At 47.7% G+C, this 20716-nt stretch overlaps 1 protein-coding gene across 4 annotated transcripts; it reads left to right on the top strand.

Annotated features, from left to right (window-relative positions):
- Positions 1 to 9547: 9547 nt before the first annotated feature.
- Positions 9548 to 18789, top strand: LOC122392633. Of its 4 annotated transcripts, none has more exons than XM_043387715.1 (2): positions 9548 to 9769; positions 15863 to 18789. In XM_043387715.1, the coding sequence occupies exon 2, from the start codon at positions 15930 to 15932 to the stop codon at positions 18327 to 18329; it is 2400 nt and encodes a 799-aa protein (XP_043243650.1). In that variant the 5' UTR covers positions 9548 to 9769; positions 15863 to 15929; the 3' UTR covers positions 18330 to 18789. The 4 variants fall into 4 exon arrangements, with proteins under 4 accessions (XP_043243650.1, XP_043243647.1, XP_043243649.1 ...); XM_043387712.1 differs by lacking the exon at positions 9548 to 9769 and adding an exon at positions 9803 to 10183; XM_043387714.1 differs by lacking the exon at positions 9548 to 9769 and adding an exon at positions 10580 to 10597.
- Positions 18790 to 20716: the final 1927 nt, after the last annotated feature.

Below are 20716 nucleotides of genomic sequence, written 5' to 3'. Positions count from 1 at the left end.
GCGGTAGCCAGCTCCAGTACGTCCTCGGCAGACCAGACAGCTGCCCCGAGGCCGTTGTAGAAAGTGACGCCCCCGGGCAGACTAGCGAGCTGCCCCGAGGCCGTTGTAGGAGAGGACACCCCCGGGCAGACTAGCGAGCTGCCACGGGGTCGTTGTAGAAGGGGATACCCCCAGGCAGACTAGCGAGCTGCCCCGGGGTCGTTGTAGAAGGGGACACCCCCAGGCAGACTAGCGAGCTGCCCCGGGGTCGTTGTAGAAACAGGCCACCCCTCCCCCCCCGGGCAGACTAGCGAGCTGCACCGGGGTCGTTGTAGAAGGGGACACCCCCCGGGCAGACTAGCGAGCTGCCCCGGGGTCGTTGTAGAAGGGGGCACCCCGGGCAGACTAGCGAGCTGCCCCGGCGTCTTTGTGGAAGGGGACACCCCCCGGGCAGACTAGCGAGCTGCCACGGGGTCGTTGTAGAAGGGGACATCCCCCGGGAAGACTAGCGAGCTGCCCCGGGGTCGTTGTAGAAGGGGACACCCCCGAGCAGACTAGTGAGCTGCCCCGGGGTCGTTGTGGAAGGGGACACCCCCCGGGCAGACTAGCGAGCTGCCACGGGGTCGTTGTATAGAAGGGGACACCCCCCGGGCAGACTAGCGAGCTTCACCCGGGACTTGCAGAATTGGGCATCCCAAGATTCTCCGAATGTTCAGGGCAATTACCCGACCTGAATACCAAAAATACCCGTTTTGGAAATCTGATAGCATCCGCATCACCCGCCACGGGCAACAAGCTTGCCTTTCCGCGAAGCTCCGGATTGATCAGGGACCAAATGACCGGCATACAGACGCTGTAAACAGGCCAATATGGGTATAAAGGTTGCCGTTGCTTCCTAGTTCGACACGTTTTGGAGGTGTTTACTGCCTCCAAACGCCGAGCTGGCTCAATGTCACCCATAGAAGGTATAGTAACTCACCCACCAACCAACCATAGGCAGGTCCTGAGTGACGTCAACCCTGATGCTGGCGAGGGGTACCCCGTTCCAGTGTCCCAAAATTTGTTGATTTATGTAGGAAACGACATCCAAATGAAAATCACTTTTCACTGGCCTCCATTTTCTAAGCCCATTTTCCACTCCCAATTTTACCAAGAAAAAACATTTGCATGGATCGATAGCCATTTTACTTTCCACATACCAGCCTTGTATTAAATTTTGCTGTACATTCTTTTCCCACTCCTTTTGGGCCTTATCTGACCATCAATTTTCCACCCTTATCCCTTATTTGGTGAGTAATTTTCATAGACCCAGGAAACAGGGGGCAGCCCCCCCCCCCCCAACCTGAGAGCCGAGGGGGCGGCGCCCCCTCAACATTGAGGCAGCGAGAAACGATCTTCCCTCCCTTTTCCGGACTTCTTGTTTCCTTTATACATCTAAACATAAACAAACGGCATTTTCCTTGCCATCTGAATGGTTTCCGCTGTTACAGTATCGATTTGACATCTGCTGTTGTCATCCCGCTTTTGTTTGGGCCTGACCTTGGCCATAAGTTTGGCAGGCCAGATTTTATACTGCACCAGCTTGAGTCAACTTTGAGAAATACATAACGTACAACTGTGGTAAAATCGTTGCTATAGCTACACAGTTTACCCGCTCCGGGTGTAAGGGAGGGGTGTGGGGCAATGAGTGCACTGACGTGGCGCCCTTGGAAGGCCGGTATGGGATTAAAAGCTCAGCGACACTAAGCGCTTGTATGGTGCCTTCGGTTATCGTTAGCATCCTCAGAATCACCGGCGTAGGGCCCTCAGAGCCGCCGGTAAGGGGCCTTAAGAGGCACTGGTGTGGGAATGTCATGCAGGTGCCGGTGTGGGCGCTAAGAGGTGCTAGTGTGATTTTCTCAGAGGCGCCGGTGAGGGTCCTTACAGGCGTTGCTGTGGGCCCTCATAGACGCTGGTGTGGAGCCGTTACAGACAGGTGTGGGGCCTGAGCTGCGGACGCGAACCCTCCACAAGCCGGCAGGGGGTTCTCAGTGACCGGCAAGAGGCCCTTAGGCCAGCAGAAGAAGTTCTGTGGGGTCCTTAGAGACCGGCATAGTACTATCAGACGCCGGTGGGGCCCTGAGAGTCACCGGACCGGTGTGGGGGGCCTCAGAAGTCACCAGTGGGTGGCCTTTAGATGCGCCGGTGTTGGGTAGGGATTCGGGTCCTCACTCTCAGAGTCGCCGATATAGGGCATTAATAGGCACTAGTGTAGGCACTCAGAGTTGGGGGTGTGAAACCCTCAGAGACACCGGTGTGGGCCCTCATAAGCGCCGACGAGGGCCCCCACAGTTGCCGTTATAGGGCTCTCAGAAAAATAATTGCGGGACCATCACAGGCGGGAAATGCCCCTAGAACTGGGCCCTCATAGGCCGGTAAGAACTTTCAGAGGCCAGTAAGGGGCCTTTGGAGACCACTGAAGGGCCCTTAAAAGGCACAAGAGGCCCTCAGAATCCGGCGTGGGGCCCTTAAAGAGATATCAGTGTGACAATTTAGGGTCCATGAGGTGCTCTAATGAGCCCCATGGGGCCCTTCTATATGGCCATTGTTAACCCCCAGTGGTCAAATGGCGCCACAGGGCCCCTCGGACCCGAGGCTCCCTTTGAACCCGATGGGGAGGTGGGGTACGCGTCCCCTTAGACCCCTAGCTACGCCACCGTTTCATATGCATCATGTGAGGTATCTTATATGCTCGCCCCCCCCCCCCCCCACCTTGAAAATCGTTCCCGGGCCCCTAGGAATTTTCCTTTGACACCCAAGCCAAAATACAATTTTGGGACACTGAGGGGAACTCCCAGTCCTAACAACGCATACTGACTTACTTCATTTTAGCTAAGGATGATAGTACCTGACCTGTATTGTTCAATGTTCATTCGCTGTTTTGCAGGAGAAAGGTCATATCATATTCTATAGCGACAAGTAGAAATAATATGCTAAGAAATAGACTGCTTTGAAGATAGTTACAGACGATTTAAAAACCCTCAGCAGCAGCAGCAAACCAAGGTTGAAAACACGTCTAACGTTAGAGTTGACTAGATTTCATTTTTATCTTCGGGCTTCGCCTAACGATTTTATCACAATTTTATTACTATCTTAGTATCTTACTTTCCACCAGCATTGCCCTCACGTCCCTATTGGTGGAACCAAATATCCCCTCAAAAATGCCGATATCGCCCATGCCCAAGCGTTCACTATCCACCCTATCGGGTCGCCTAGAACCTCCATTAACAGATATGTATCGGGCCCCGTACATGGAATAACGTACCTTTCAAAACCCCGGCCAGCTTGGCCTATACCTGACGATGTCCCGTAAGACCTGCTAGGCAGCACCACTGGAGCAAGATGAGCTGGGAGGGGTCGGAACTCCCCCAGCTGACGTGGGAGCTGTGAAGGAATCCTCCAGCGGCCAAAGACTCTGGCAAAGCGGGCCGGCCCCGCCGAGTGTGCCGATCCGTCGCCGTTCAGAGTCGGATGCCAACCACCAAGCCATGGAAGAAAAAAAAACAGAATGTGTCACATGACCATTTTTAGCCGAAATCTCGTATCAAAAGGGGCTATATACGAGTATACTGGAGCCATTTATCTGACAATGCGTGTGATGACATAGCAGGATATGCATATTGCAGATGTCGCTTATGCATGCCTTGGCAATGCTCTATTGACCAACGACAAGAAAGGCACCTCACTCTGGCAAAAAAAACAAAACGATTTACAAACGCCACACCATAAAAAACGAAACTCAGTTAACTCGTACCTCAATGCAGAGTGCTGAGTGAGAGCCACACAATCCCGGGCTACCCTCAAACTGCATCCTAGAGAATGGCATACCTACTGCAGCCTTTAAACATGGGTGTGAAAACTTCCTCTGGGTAATAGCCTGTAACTTCCTAGGCTATCGCTAATGCATCCCAAAACCACCTTACATAATTCCCCATCTAATCCATAATATCCTAGTCCGCCGAGAATCATACCCAAACTGGGTTCCACTGTACCACCTCTGTACCTCTGTATCACCCACTAAACCTTTCATTCCAACCTATCAACACCAGATAACAATACCATCTTAGACCAATACCATTGCATTGGTTATCCTTACAATGAACTCCATTTACCCTCTCAAGTCTCACCCGGTAGTTGGTACCCTTGTTATCAACAATCCCTAACCCACTAATGAAAACCCCGCTCGGACACGCTCGGACAGAGCCAACATCACCAGCAGCTCATTCTCCACGGGGTACGCCCACCTGGCACACCTTACGCCAGTAACCGTTCACCTGTATGGGAACCACAGTTCAACCAACACCAGGTACCACAAACGGCAATTCTACCAACTCTCTGCACAACCACCGGCCAACACCACGTGGCCACCAGCCCTACGCCGGCCAGGCCGTGCACTCTGAGCTGCTACACCGAGAAAGCATGAGCTGATTTCACTCACACGGAGTGTAGAATGGCAAAGTCCGGCGCTCCGTTCCAGGGAAGAAACAAAAAGCAGTTACAGCTATGTTACACCTAGCAAATATATACCTACACTCAATCTCCCAAAATCTGAAAAACACACCAAACCTATTTCTACCAGCAATCCAAGTTTCGTTCACGTTGTTTCATCTAACCTTCAAAGAACCTATAATACCGGGCATTTGCCGACCCATTGCTCATCGACCCTCTTCTTACCGTGATAGCATAACATAAGCACAAAAATAACCAAATTAAACCTCATGCCGAAAATGGAAAAAAAATCAGACAGAAACAACAAACCAGTAAAAAATAAACATAAAAACCCCGAAAGGAAAAAACATCCTCGTCAATCAATATAACATTGATATAAAACCGAACTTATACTTCCCTTGATGTCTTCCAGCTTCCACTGAACACGACCACAGTAAACGCAAAAACATTTCAGAGCGAGAACACTGCTGACTTGCGTCAGACCGGGCGACTTAGAACAGAGTGACCACGCAAATGCACTCAAACCCCGCGCCGTCACCGTCACGTGACACGAGTCGCTCCACCAATCAGAGGAGGCCGCCGCCTTAGCGGCCTTGCCGCCCGGGGGCGCAGGCGGCCGCCCGCCTGCCGCCGAACGCTGCCCGCAGAGGCCGGCCCGGCTCCGGGGCCGCCCCAGAGAAGACGCTCGTAGTGTCGCGGAAAAACCGGTTATATCTTGTCATATATAACCGGGCGTATTTATTGGTGAGTGACTCCGCCGTGTTATGTGGTTGCCAGGACGAGTCAAGCTATTCAGGAAAGGTGCTGTGTGTTTTGTTCTTTAGTTGTGGGCACCGCAAGACTTTTACGGCAATGCGACTGCGCGCGAGAACGTCATGGTTTAGCGACACCAGTGATGACGTAAGCGACATCAGTGATGACGTAAGCGACATCAGTGATGACGTCTGATGTGACGCAGTTGATGTGGCGTCAATGTGGTTAATTGTGACGATATCGGAAGGCTGGTCTACCATTTCATGTTCAAGGGAAAACTCCATCATTTCTGACTTTGAAATAAGCTAGCTCAAATCAGGACTTTCCTCAAATCAGGAAAAAACAGACAACTTTCTCACCCTGTCTTTTTAGTACAAAAGTTATTCTGAATTTAAATACTAAAAGTTGTTCTCTCGTACTTCGTAGATCCGCAATCGTTTACGTTCTGGCAAGTGGCAATAGGTATGTATGCCATTCAAATACATGTGTTCCAAATTACGTGCAAATTACATTCTATGTAAGTGAAATTTTCTGCTTGGCTGATATGGAGACTTCCATCACTGATGTGGTCAGTGACGTCTGATGTTGGCATAACGCGCGGCGGACGGTTTTGTGGTGTCGAGTGTTGTTGTGACTGTGTTATTTGTGTTCTGTTCTTCTGACATTTGAGTCATTGCTTTGCCATGTATCGTCGGGCACGGGATCCACAGATTCGGAGCTAGAAACTAATCTCGTAATCAAAATACCACCGCAAAGTAGGCATCACTATTCGCTAATAATTGTCGATTAATCTCAACAAAAAATCAAACACTGAGTTTGCGATAATGTTTGTTTTGCTTCGTGTACATTCAGCGCGTCTCAGGTTGTGTCATATAATCCTACGCCACTCCGTCAGTAGGTACCGTTTAAGTCTGTTCTATTTCTGCTTTGGACGGCACTGGAGCCGTTTTTGCCAGGGCGCACTGTCAATGCCTCTCTGTTGCCTCACCAAAGGCAATCTGTTGGGGAGCATTTCCACTGTCGTAATGCTTCAGTTGGCCCTGTTCGCGCCGTCGTCACTGATACTTGTACCGGTGTGTCGCTGCCATAACTGGAGTCGGGCTCTTGCCCCGAGGCGCCCTGGATCGGTGACGTCACGGATTCCGTCAATGACGTCAGATGTGACGCGTCACGCTCCTCGCGGCTGAAAGTGTTGCTGGACTCTGTGTCGCCGAGGCGGCTCTTTGTTGGTTTTATTGGTGTTGCTGTACGGTTTCTGTGTATCTCTGTTTCGACGTGTCGGTGAGAAGACGAAATTATAGGCGTATGTGTGTGACAGTTAGAAATATTATAAATAAACCGGCGACGTTGAACAGCCACGCAAATGTGTTTACCGTCAGCTATACTCTATATATATATATATATATATATATATATATATATATATATATATATATATATATATATATATATATATATATATATATATATATATATATATATATATATATATATATATATATATATATATATATATATATATATATATATATATATATATATATATATATATATATATATATATATATATATATATATATATATATATATATATATATATATATATATATATATATATATATATATATATATATATATATATATATATATATATATATATATATATATATATATATATATATAGGGTTCACGATACCAACAGAATACCAAACACATTAGGATTGAAATACCAAATACCAAGTTAGTATCGGTTTGGTATCGGTATACCGAATATTTGGTATCCGATTGACATCTCTAATGTAGACAGTGTAGGTACGACCAGGGGTGTAAGTTGCCTAAAATGATTGTGGGTGCCCAGCTGTATACAGCTGGCGCCCCTGCCGCTTTGGGGCGCAATGGTCAATGGATATTCTATCTGTGGTAGCCTAAATAAAACCGACTTTGATAAAATTGCTAGCGCCGAAAGGGCGTTTCAAGTGACATCTCTGGCTAAGCAAGTACACGGTTCATAGTGTAAAATGACCGAAACGGCATAATAAAATGTAGAGGGGTGTCATCCAGTAGGGGGGGGGGGCGCCAAATAGGGGCGCCAGACGGTTACGAGGGCGCCGTGAGACCATGAAAAGGACGCAATTCTCCTAAAAGGGCGCAAGTGATTGAAAAGTTTATAGGTCCAGGGGCGCTAAGAGGCCAGAAGGGCGCAGAACAGTCAGTAGCGCTAAATTGGTGGGGACGTAGGGGCGCCAGACGGTTATGAGGGCGCCATGAGACCATGAAAAGGGCGCCATTCTCCTAGAAGGGCGCGCCGCCAAGTGATTGAAAACGCTGTGTGGTCCAGGGGCGCTGAGAGGCCAGAAGGGCGCCGAACAGTCGAGGGATGCACGGTGGACAGAGTCCTAAAAGGGCGCGAGACGGTTAGGAGGGCGCCGTTAGACCATAAGAAGGGCGCAGTGCTGTCAAAAGGGCGCCATTCTCCCAGAAGGACGCCGAGTGATTAAAAACGCTATATTATCCCGCGCCCTGCTGGGGGGGGGTGTTTGAACACCCCCCCTGTGGTTTTTCGCGAATATCTCAAAAACGGCGGCGCGGAGCGCCGCCGTTTTTGGTACACCTTATCATACATCAATTCTACACATGTTGTGAAAATTTCAGACCAAGGTCATTCAAGGTCAGGTCACCAGGTCACTTGAAGTGACCTCACCTCATAAAAACTTTCAATGTCTGTCATAGCTATACCGAGTGACCGATCGCTTTGAAACTTTCAGCGATTGCTAAGAGCAATAGCATGTACAAAATGTATATCTCAGAATTTTGATATCGATGACCTAAGGTCAGGTCAATTTTGCGACCTCCCCATTATAAGTCAATGGGAGAAAATTGAAATGCGCCTCTTTTGGATGAAAGACGTTATAAACACTCCCAAACACCGAATTACAAGTGGTTTAGACACACTGAACTTGAAAATGGTGTCCGTGACCCTTGTTTATGCCCTGAGGTCATCTTAGGTCACGAATGGTATCTAACAGTTTTTCGCAAATAACTTTTGATAGAGGCATGCTAGAGCGATGAAAACGCCTTAGATGTGTTCAGCTCGACGATACGGATCGACTGATATGCAACATGACCCTTTCCGGTCAGGTCATGACCTTGACCTGAGGTCAAATTTTCAAGTTGACCTTTCAAGGTCAAGTTATAGTTCATTCGATGCGTCTTGACGAGAGGAACACGATGCCGGTAAAAGTAAGCTCGTACAATGCTTGGGTCAAAAGTTATTGCAGAAAAACTGTTTTAGAAAAAATCGGCTATTTTTGCAGTTTTTGCCCCCTGCAGGCAAAACCGTTGACGTTAGGTCAAATCTGAGAGAATTACTCAGAAAGGGCGCTAATAGGGCTATCGAATGCGCTTTTCCGCGGCGCTGTAGCTCTATTGGTTCCCGAGTTATGCGTTGGCTTCTTGGAAATTTTCGACATTTGACCTGGAAATCGGCGAAATTTTGCCTTCAATGACCTCTGGTGACCTGACCTTTGACCTGACCAAAAAATTGACCGAAGTGATTTCGTCATTATTTTTTACGCTCTTTCGAACGCCGCCTTCCGCGTATCGCTACGTGGCCCAGGAGCCGAGTTACAAGGGGGGGGGGTGTTCAAACACCCCCCCCCCCCCAGCAGGGCGTGGAAATCCAGGACCCCCAGCAGGGCGCGGGTTATCCAGGAACGCGAGACGGTCAGGAGGACGCCGTTAGAGCATGCAAAGGGCGCCGTGCTCTCGAAAGGACGCTTGTGAAAGACTTGTGGGTGCATTTTCATCATTGTGGGGGCATAATTCAAGATTATGGGTCCATCTGCCCCCACAAAGAGATATAAAATTACACCCCTGGGTGCGATCTTTATCTCATACGATCATTTACCTCGACGGTCTATTGCGAATACGATCTTTCGTCCATACGAACATCATACTGTACGATCTTTATCCCATACGATCTTTTGGCATACGATCATTTTTCTTGACGATCTTTAGCGAATACGATCTTTTGCCCATACGAGCATTACGTCGTACGATCTTTATCCATTACGATCTTTTACATACGATCAACTTCCTACGATCTTCTGTGTTCTTTCTGCCATACGATCTTCTGCTTTACGATTTTTTGTCCGGCTACCATACAGTGCTGAGTTTGGTTCTTGTATGGTGCTGACCTCTATAGCTTATAACTCTATACAATAGTTCAGACTTCTCTCACTACGTAGTGCTAGGGAGCCGTGTTTCGTTGCAGCAATGGCGCACTTAGGACAAATCAATTATGTTCAATTATTGTCCGTGTGCCACCGTTTGCGCCATGTTAACGAATCGTGAACCACCACACCAGCACCGCTAGCAGTTACTAACAGTTTAGACTCGAGATAGAATAGCGAGGGAATACAACGTGACATCTCGATTTCGCAAAAAAAGCAGAGCAAGGCCCAAAAAAACTGAATTTTCAATAATTCAATTTTAGTTTTCCACCAAGTTACCCACCTATGCGAGGTGCAAAACACCTAAGAAGTGATGAGTAAGTATGTTTGTAGCAATGTAGTGAAGTTGTGTTCCAGTTCAGGGGGTTCCACAAGCCTCGTACAGTTAGAAGCCAATCTCTTTGATGCGTTAGTCTACTCGCTAAATAAGATATAAGCTCATTTGATCCTATTAGTCTAGGTTCCTCTCTTTGCAGGTTCCCTCCCTCATTCCATCCTGAACCATCCCATATTGATATGGCTCACTGGCTGTGTTCGGCAAGTAGGGAACCCCAACAGATGAGTTTTTTTCTAAGCCGCCGCCCATGAATAGACAACCAGGAGTGTCCACCCACTGACCCGCGCGACACATAGAACCTTACGTTAACACCACCCCGAAACATAATACATCAAGTCGCGACACTCCCAGCTAGGAGAATGAAGAGAACAAAATCAAAGCTGGAATAAGCGCGGTAAGGCCCTTGTTAGTATGGTATATGGCTTAAAAGAAAAACAAAGAAGTCAAGGCTAAATGTAGCTTGACTGACCACTACACCTTCCCATTTAAGAATAAGCCAAAGGATCAGTCATTTCATCGGTTCGTTAGGTTAATCGTGCAGCGCATTCACACATTTTTGCGGGGGGCAGTATCTTGTCTAGGTTCGGCAGAGTCAAATGCCCACTGAAAAGAGCCGCCGAGCTAAGCAAGCTTGTTGCTCAGCGACTCAAATCAGCGGGCAAACATCAGGGCATTATTTGAAGTGTTACGTATTGTTACGTAGTTTATAAGGGGTCGAAATATATCATGTTACAACCATGAATTCGTGAACAGTTCAAGTAAGGGGGTGCGCAGCAGCTTCAGCTTGGCTCTAGGGTCCACCTTCCAGGTAGGTAGGTTGATGTCCTCTTGTAGTCTTCAGAATTGCAGTAGGCCCAACAGGTGAGTTGAACAGGTGAGTTGAAAATTCTCATTGACCCTCTGAGCGCTCCGCACCTGTTAAAGTTTAAACTCTCGCAGTTACCTTTATGCTGGTGGTAATGATGTGTGCTTATTATAGATTCATCCACTAACATGCTGCTCATGCCTTATGATGGCATGGATTCATGCCCATTGATCATTTAAATTAATTTGTTTTATTTCTGTGTGCCATTTGCTATTAGTTTCTGGTTTTAAACACAAATCATAACTGAAGCAATGATAAATAGGGTTGCCTTGAAATAGCAATGCAACCTTTATGGCTTGGGAAAAGTTTTAGACCAATTTTCAGGATCATAAAATAAGCTGAAATATTTCCCCACCTGCATATTGTACCTGCATTTAGATTATAGCTTTTCACAGCAGTGTGTGCAAATTACAGATGAAGGTAGCATAGGGGAGAAATGTCCAAGACGCCTTTCCCCCTAAGGGAAAATGGGGGGTAGGGTACTGCTGAAATAGTTATTTTGCCATGTACCATAATGTATTTTGTTAAAGCCTTGTCTTTCAACTATTAAACAAAATAATATGTAAGGCACTGGGACATTGCATTCTGGCATGAATGAGGTTTTGCAAGACCTTTGCAAGCGAGGCGTTGTACTTTATGGGCACGGTAAAATGCCCCACTTTTATGAGGTTTGTTTGCATAAAATATGCATTTGATATTCCGTTCTCAGACGTACTTCTCTATTATTTAGGAAAGCAGAAACTCATTAATGCCAGAAATATGGCCTTCGGTGAATAGGGTTAGATGGAGTACCGTTCCGAAAACAAACGATGCTTCAGCATTTGCCTGCAAAGTCGCCGAGCTCAATAAATTGACCCATTGCAAAACATCACTGTTTCCAATGTGTTTGTCACCTATTTACCCAAATCACCAACAATGTATCGCAATAAGCCACTTCTGGAAGGTAAGGCATTTGTAGTGTACATGGAAAAATGGTATGGGCGTTTTAGAAACTAGGTGCCGGGGCGTTTTGTTAATTTTACAGTCCTTGTGCCTAGCGGCATATATAATAAATCTCGGCAAACATGGAACAGTCATTTTGCACTTTTTTGGTAGACAATTAACCCGTCTTGTTTACCGAAGTATCTCCTTTGCCAGCAAAATCGGTTCGGGCTGTATTTGGTTTTATTCTGGTTAGCTCCGGCACTTACTCCGGCCGGAACACGGGCAAGGTCTGGAGCTCTACTGGAGCTGACACATGATCCCAGAGCTCGCTCGCACCACGGCTAGACTTAGGCCGTATCAGCCGTGCCGTACCTCAACCGCACTTCAGCCACAGTAAGTCAGAGCAACTACAAGGCAGCCGGACCTGGCCGTAGCACGCCGTGGCAGGGAGCCGGACTAAAACCGGACTTAGCGGTCCGAAACCATACCAACTCAGGAGCGCTACGGCAAAGACTGGCTAACCGGAAAAGAGCTACATCGACCCAAACCCCCTGTTCCGACGGCACTCCGACAGTGTCGGAGCTACCGCTCATTCTGTCAATCCGCCTGGCTGGAAGGTTTCGTTAACCCGCGCCCCACTGGGGGGGGGGGGGGGCTATTCATAGCCCCCATCCCGTTTTTCTCCGATAACTTCCAAACCGCCTGACGTATCAACGCTGAACTTTCAATACCTTCGGCTGCATCAATTTGACACTTTGTGTCAAAATATGAACTTCGTAGCTACCATAGGTCGGCCGTAAATGACGTCAGAGTGACGTCATGTTCGGCCGATTTCGACGCAAAATAATGAACCACGGCAATCACTCCCAAGAGCTCAGTTTTTAAGCTAGACCAATTTCTTTGGATGAGAATAGACTGCGCTATCAAACTGCTATCTCGGATTTTCAAAATTTTGAAAATTATATATAATAAAATTCAAAATTTATATTTTTATATTTTTTTAACTTTTCGAAAAAAAAAACGGAATATATGTGATAGAATACATGGTTATGATTTACTCTAGCAAGTTTTAACTAAATATCTTCAAAAATGGCCAAGTTAGGTATATATGTTACAGGCAAAGTGAAAACTCGGGCATTTTGCAAAATGCCTAGGCAATTTGCAAAATGCCTGACCGGCTAGGCATTTTGCAAAATGCCCAGGCAATTTGCAAAATGCCTGACCGGCCAGGCATTTTGCGAAATGCCTAGGCAATTTGCAAACTGCCTGACCCACCAGGCATTTTGCAAACTGCCTAGGCAGTTTACAAAATGCCTGGCGGGTCAGGCATTTTGCAAAATGCCTGAGTTGTGATTGATTTATTTTACCGTTTTTGTTTACCACAGGCGTTGACCACGTCGTTCCCATGTGCCTGAGCCCCAAGCACATTCAATATTTACGAATATACCCACGTCTTCCGCCACTTCCGTCGAGATGGAGCCACTACTGAATGGACTGTGTAGATTGAGCCAACGTCTCCCTATACTTTTCGTATACGGAGTTGTAGCCGTGCGTGTGTACGAATGCTGTGATGGGGCGCGGAGCAGGGCACAGAAAAAACATGGGCGCGGAAAAACGCGGCGACCGGCCGAATATTGACCCGACATTTTTCGCTTCCCGTGCTTACTTACATCACGGCAACAAAGGGCCGCAGTGACACGGGGTTGCCAGCTCGATCGATAGAACAGAGACATCGTATCCAATAAGCATTTTTGTTAATCACGTGTCACGTGGAAAGAAATAGTCTATATCTTGAGAAATCAGCCATTTTTGGTACATTTCAGGAAAAACAGCATTTATAAACAATGCATTGGAATGCGATGAGATACATTCCATAGACTAAAAGAACATGTGGCTTTTCCAGAAAAGCAAGTTTTTGGTCATCCACGACCCACGTGCACACCTTTATAATAAAAAGACGCTTAGAAATAACAAGTTTTACATTCAACGGACATGTTCATCTTTACACAGTCACAATGCATTGACAATGTAGGCGTGTGGCCCGCCAATCAAACTACCATACATCGAAAGAACATTCTTTTCTGATCAGATCTACCCAAAGTATTTCCAGAGTCATCAAGGCTCTTAGAAACATTACCATGTTTAACGCGTGTTTACCGATAAAACCGCGCCGGGCGCCCGGCAGCCGGCGCGGCGGTCGGGCCGCTGCCTGGGGCTCAGTGACCCTGAACTCGCCAGCGCTACCCGGAGAATGTCTCACTGTGTGTCCTCCCACTTGGTGCGTATCGCTTGTGATTAACCCCTGTAAGCGGCACTTACAATAATGCTTACGCATCGTCGCTGGTGTGAGTTCGATGTCGGGCATTTTGCAAACTGCCTGAGAAAATAATTTCAGGCAGTTTGCAAAATGCCTGGTGGGCCAGGCAGTTTGCAAACTGCCTAGGCATTTTGCAAAATGCCTGGCCGGTCAGGCATTTTGCAAATTGCCTGGGCATTTTGCAAAATGCCCAGCCGGTCAGGCATTTTGCAAATTGCCTAGGCATTTTGCAAAATGCCCGAGTTTTCACTTTGCCTGTAACATATACGCATTATTGCAAAAAAAAAATTACAATCATAACATTTTTCAAATCAATTTTCAGTACGTTTTTGACATCGTACACCAATCTAAATAGCACCATCGTGTTCCTGAGCTCAAACTGCATCCGATGGACATGTTTTTTGATGAAAAGTTTCAACTTTGAAATTTGACCTTTTTTTACCTGAAAGTGACCTGACCTCAGCTATATTCAGATGAAAATGGCCTCAAATGACACAGGTGACACCGAATTCGGAATCTATGGCCTAAATGGACCATAAAACATGTGCCACGTTACCGACTTATGACATAAGATTTCCGTGACCTATGATGACCTGACCCTGACCTGAAAATCAAAGTACAAGTTTGGTACCCTCAGGGTATCTAAAGCATCTGTTCACGAGTGTGTAAACGAAAAATCAGCCTGATCTGACTTGTAGGACGGCAGCCAGAGCCCAAAAAGTGAACAAGCCAAATATCGATAATTTTTACTTTGACCTGACCTGTGACGTCATCGGTGACCTCGAGGTCAATGAAATTAGGTTTCACTCGACAGTTTTTCCGGAGCTATCAGATGCCGTTTAAATTTTTCCTACATGCCGGGGTATGTCTTAAGCACAGCACGAGCCGGGCAGTAAAACTATGACCAAGAAACTGTCAGTGTCAAAATGCCATGTTATTTGATAGGCCGGGCAGTAAACAAAAGTTTACTGCCCGAGTTTACTGCCCAGGGCAATGACCTCTAAACTACAGTTTATCGCATTAGCCCAGAGGTATAATTGATAGGGAATGTATAATTGACATCATTATTGCATGATATTTGTCGCGTAAAATTAGAAAACTAACATTTTTTGGTAAAAAAAAATATCTGCTGTGCTTATCAAGGGTTTTGAAATACTTCGTAGTTCGTATTGGTTACAAAGCCCGAAATTATGGCAAGATATGCTCCTATTAATCGAAATCCGTTATCGCTTGTTTCTTTTCTTCGTTTGATATGTCCACTAATACCTTGGGCCTAAGTTATTGCGTTATTATTGACAGTTGTAGTCCTTTCCTCGAAACAAACATGTAAAATATGGAAAATATAATGTATTTCGCGGAAGTTTAGCCATAGGTCATCAACAAAGTACGATTACATAAATAAAGAAAAGATTCTTGCAAGAGCACTGGAAAATTCACGTTTAATCACTAGGAATATTATACCTTCTACCTTCTTCTTGTTCTTATGTCGTGGCAAATTATTCATGTATGATGTTTCATGTTCCTTGGATATCCAATTGTTGTGCCATTCTGAGTTGATATTTTCAGACGCGATTCTTTCGAAGTGAGGTATTTTGATGCATTTTCTTCTATAAATTTCCATTAAAGCTTTATCCACAGCAGTAGCGCAATCACTGTTCGGAAATTATGGACAAAACAATTGCATAAAAGTGTCACCAAAACCTGTCGAAACTACTTAGCAGGTATGCGGCATGTAGGAAAAATCTTACTGACCTCAGCCGTACGAAATTATTTGGAAACTCGGTTTGCAAAATTTGACTCCGGCCCTCGTGCTTCGCACTCGGGCCTACGTCAATTTTGCAAACCTCGTTTCCAAATAATTTCGTCGGCCCGGTCAGTAATATATAATGGTCAATGGTGATGTATTTTCATATTTATACCCTTTATGCCCAGCGTGCCATAATGTATTTGTATCTGTGTTTCCGCAGGCTGCTGATGGTCTGATATTCGCCGCGTGATCTACTTCGGGTCACTACCTCGTCCTGAAGAGCTACCATGCTGACGTTCTGCCGGCTCAGTGCAGGCCGGACGGGCGCGCTGCTGCGCCGTCGGCACCGCCTCTCCGTCCTCTCTCCCTCCTCCTCCTCGTCCTCCATCCCCTCTGACCACGATTACCTCGCTCTTCATCTGCCCGACCCTCCTCCTCGACCCCCCGCTTCCTCTGACAGCTCCCCCTCTCCCTCCGTGGACGAACTGGCAGCACGACTACGGCGCTCGCGACCCGGCAGGCCGGGCGAGGAGGCTGTCATCGCGACCAGCTTTGGTGTCATTCGACTGGACTCTGACAATCAGCCGGTGGTTCATGGTCAGTTTGAGCCGGGGCTGTTTGGTGGAGAGGGAACAGTAGCAGATCCGACTGTCGCTGAGGCAATGGCAGAGGGACGGGTGTCGGCCAGAGAGCAGACAGAGCCTTGGGAGAGGAGAGAGCGTGATGTTTACCGAGAGGAGATGGAATCTGATGTGAGTGGTGGAGACGCTCGAAGCAGATACAGCATGGATTACAGTGAGCACAGCTTGCAGACCACTGCTGGTGAAAGGAGGCGCTTTGGCGTTTCACTGACGGGGAAGCGAGGTTCTGAGCAGCAAGAGTTCACCGGTGCTCACCATGATGCCCCTCGAGCATCTGCATCATCTTCTCCCACTGCCTCGGCTGTCGCCAGCTCTACCTCATCATCGTCCTCGACGAGCTCTGGCGACGGCAGGAACACCTCAGCTGCTTCAGCCCCAATTTCTGCCGATCATTCCCTCGGGTTTTTCGACAGCCAGTACTTCCCCGATCCTGTATTCTTGGAGCCCACGCGAGAAAGTGACGATGCCCCTTCCCGTGCGTCAGATCGTGTAAATCCTGTCACTATTGATTCTCAACCTGTGGATGTGTTCGATGAGCAGTACTTCGCAGCTGCCTTTGAGCCCGAGAAAGCCGTGACAGAGGCAACGGCCAAGCTTCCATCCTCTTCGCCGTTGCGTGGGCTGGAGAAAACCGTGGCCGACGGTGGCAGTATCGGTGAGGAGTTCCATGACCGTGCGACTGATAAGAATGTGACGGACAAACTAGACGGCCGACCAGATGGTGTGTTCGAGGAGCAGTACTTCTGGGCAGCCTTTGAGGACACTGACGAGCGAAGAGAGGTAGAGAGTTACAAAGCAGGGCTGACTTCGAAGTACGCACGCGCGAGTGAGGATCCGTTGGTGCTCGATCCAAGGGGGGCGCGTGATGTAAGCATATCTCCAGACCTTGAACGAACGAATCTGAGTGAGATGGGACGTGATAGAAATGTGACAACTAAGAGTGCCAGAGGGCTACAGGAGTTTTCATCTGCTGCTGACGTTTCGACTTCCAAAACAGCATCTTCTCCAACGCCAGCGCCATCGCCACCGCCTTTTACACGATCCACCAAGTCTGAGCCAGCCACTTCGACTCGTTCAAAGCAGTCATCAGACGCCAAACCGGAGAAACCCTCGGACCGCCGCTCGGCTTTGGATGTTGTTCGGGAGATGCGCGCCTCGGCTGCGTGTGCTCGCAAAGAGTCAACCAATCGTGGGCGACAGCTGAAAGCCGAAGTCACCGATCTGTCCGCGCTGCCAGCGTGCGACGTGGTGTCCATTCTGCGAGGCGGGGTGCTCCACAACGCCGACGACTTTGTGGTGCTGTACAAACCCGCAGGGATGTCGATCCATTCTGCATCGGAGCGACATCCGCATTGCCTCACCGCGGTGCTGCCAGATTTGGCAAAGAAGCTTCACTGCGAGCAGCTTCTGACGGTACATCGCCTAGACCGAGATACTAGTGGCGCTCTGCTGTTGGCGAAGACTCCGGAGGCAGCGCACCGCATCAGTCAGCTACTCCGCGAAGGGCGCGTCGTCAAGACCTACTGGGCGATAGTGCGTGGCGAGCCAGATCTCCCGCGAGGAGTGCTGGACATACCGGTGATGAAGACGACCATCGCAGGAAAGGAGAGGATGACCCTTCCTTCCGCCGGCGGTGGTAACGCGCCTCCAGGCGCCCAGAAGGCTGTGACAAGGTACCGGGTGCTGGCACGAGGCTCCGGCTGCTCCCTGCTGGAGCTCACACCGGCTACGGGAGTGCGACACCAGCTGAGGGTCCATCTCGGTCTCGGTTTGGGGTGTCCCGTGCTGGGCGATCACAAATACTCCCGCTGGGAGACGGCCGTGAAACCTCAGCGTCTGCCGCCGGCGGCACTGTCGGCGTTTGGTTTGCGCGCGCCTGAAGCGCGCCATCTGCCGATGCACCTGCACGCGCGCGCCCTCTGGATGCCCGGACTGGAGAGGAGGGTGATGGCTCCGCTGCCTGTGTTTTTCAAACGTAACCTGCGCCGATTGAAGATGGCTGCCGGTAAAGTGAAGGCGGATGGAAGTAATTTTAAGAAGGTGTGAATGCTGAGTGCCCGGGGGGGGGGGTAGCGCGCCTTGAGAAAGTGGATGGTGAGTTAATCATGTTCGCGAATGTTTGAATAATGCTTTTGTAATGTTGAGAATTCACAGCAGTGGAGAAAGCGTTAAGAGTGACAGCAGAGCAGATGATATTTAGTTTTGTCTGCGACGTTTACAGAGCCTTCTCAGCGCTTCATCTCCAATGCTGAACCACTTCGTTCGCTCCAAGTGGTGTGGCCAGCCCTAAACTTAGCTAGTTTTGGGGGACCGTTTCATTTCACGTGATTGGTGCCATGCTGAGAGAAACACTGTGCGCTGCCTTTCAGCTCTCGCCTAGTCCACGAGCAGTGTCGTAAGATGGCCTTTGAGATGACGTCAGAACTGATACGCCGTGAGTTTGTTATTGTTGTCTCCAAAGCTGTTTCCTGTGTCATTTTGCAAATAAATGATTGCTAATGTAAAACGGTTCACGCTGGAAACATGAATGCCTTAGACGGAGCCGCTTTAATGAGCGTAAAGAATGGCAAGGTGTTGAAAGGATAACTGTTGAAAGGATAACCGTCAGGAGCTTCAATATCGAGCGCCGGAGCGACTCAAACCGGGTTTCGCCTTCCGGAGTTCAACGCTGTACGAACCGAGATGAATGACGGACAAACTACATTCCACGACTGCGGTGCCTTAGAATCGTTATTTCTTAGTTCTTACATAATCAACAGAGACCATGGAAGCCCGGCATTCTGCGCCGCGAGACGAGCACGTGATATAATGAATTCAATCGCTACAGGGCAATCTAATCTAGATACTACCAAACTGATCTTCAAATGGTAGTGCGTATCGATATGAACCTACCTTTTTGGATGACTGGATCCTCCTATTATAGGAAAAAACGTATAAAAAGAAGATGCACATTGCACAATCGCTGTACCTATGTATATGTTATCACATGTTACCATTTAGTCCCTGTCCACAAGACTGGAACACACAGTTTAATGCATCAGCATCGTGATGTTCACCCAAAAGACTCACTTACGAACGTCCATGCACCACTTAAAGGGACAGTATCGTATCATCGAAAAAAAATCAATGTATGGAGCTGATTTTTTTTTTTACTAGCATTTCTTATTTTTCTGAATCAGAAAAACATAGTTTGAGGACCGAACTCGGTGAAAAATATTGCAACCACATTTCATTTTCATGATTCATTTTCATGAGCGAACCACCACTATACAAGCATGGCCGCCAGTTTGGAAGCATGCAAAAGTACTACAGAACTGGCGCAGATAATATAATACATTATTGACGCTACGCTTACGCGGTCGTTCTTCTGATTGAGTTGTCCTTAGGGAGAGGTAGCCTTAGGTATTGCCTATAAAAATATCACGTGACAATTGGAGGGAGTGACAATTGGACGTGACAATTGACAATGGGAGAAAATATCACGTGACAATCACGTGATAAACGTCATACATTGGAGGGAGATTGTGATTCAAGCTGGAGGAATTCCTTTGTTGAGCCGCTAGAATCCGAAGGAAACAGCGGAAATTGCCTACGACTATTTAATGAATTTAACGGTGATGAATAAGTGCGAAAAACGTTTTGGCTTTATAAAATTTGATGAAATGACCAGGGTAAAAGTTTTATTACTGGCGCCTGGCGGTCAATTCAAAACGGCGCAAACATTTAAACAGTGAAGATAGTGAAGCACGATTCAAAGTGTAGTACACCTTTCGTACTTTGAGCGGCGATAGCGGGGTAACGGTGTGGAGCTTCGAGGATCGGTCTTCAGTTCCCGGCAAGGGCGGATCCAGGGGGGGGGGCCAACGGGGCCATGGCCCCCCCTTTGACGCTGAAAGGGGGGGCCAACATATCTTTTGGCCCCCCCTTTCATCCGTGTTCTTTTTCAGAGCCGACTCATGTATTCACGATCATTTTCACTTTCTTATCTACGCCAAGGCCAAACATCTCTATTTTTGTCCAAATATGACAATGGCCCGGCCGTGTTGTACCATCTTAAAACCCCAAATCGGAATTATTGAAGGAAAACTTCATGAGCCATGGATATGCCTGAGCTACTATGGTATCATGATGCTACCATACTTCATTCCCATTATAACCAAAACCTTGAAATGCACGTTTGTTTACACGCCGTATCGCCGCGATCGCCGCACTTTTTCGCTCTAATATCGTATACACTGCCGCGTTGTTGTGTGCAAAGTCCTATATACCTTATATACCGGTTGTGCGTGGAGTCGGGTAGGTAATCACTAATCGAGGTGTGGTAGGTTTGCAACTCATATTTTAGCCCATGCCTTCTTGGCTTAAACTTTCCACACTCACATTGGATTTTAAGATCCAATTTTGCTCTGTTGACATTTATGCTGAAGCCAATT

This window comes from Amphibalanus amphitrite, unplaced genomic scaffold (assembly GCF_019059575.1).
Source record: "Amphibalanus amphitrite isolate SeventyFive unplaced genomic scaffold, NRLGWU_Aamphi_draft 000494F_arrow, whole genome shotgun sequence".
NCBI lineage: Eukaryota > Metazoa > Arthropoda > Thecostraca > Balanomorpha > Balanidae > Amphibalanus > Amphibalanus amphitrite.
The sequence above is the reverse complement of the archived record's forward strand: the minus strand, read 5'-3'. Positions and strand labels throughout refer to the sequence as shown.

Bases quoted from the DNA above. Each gene is read 5' to 3' on its own strand.
- LOC122392633 (XM_043387715.1), top strand. From the start codon at position 15,930: ATGCTGACGTTCTGCCGGCTCAGTGCAGGCCGGACGGGCGCGCTGCTG.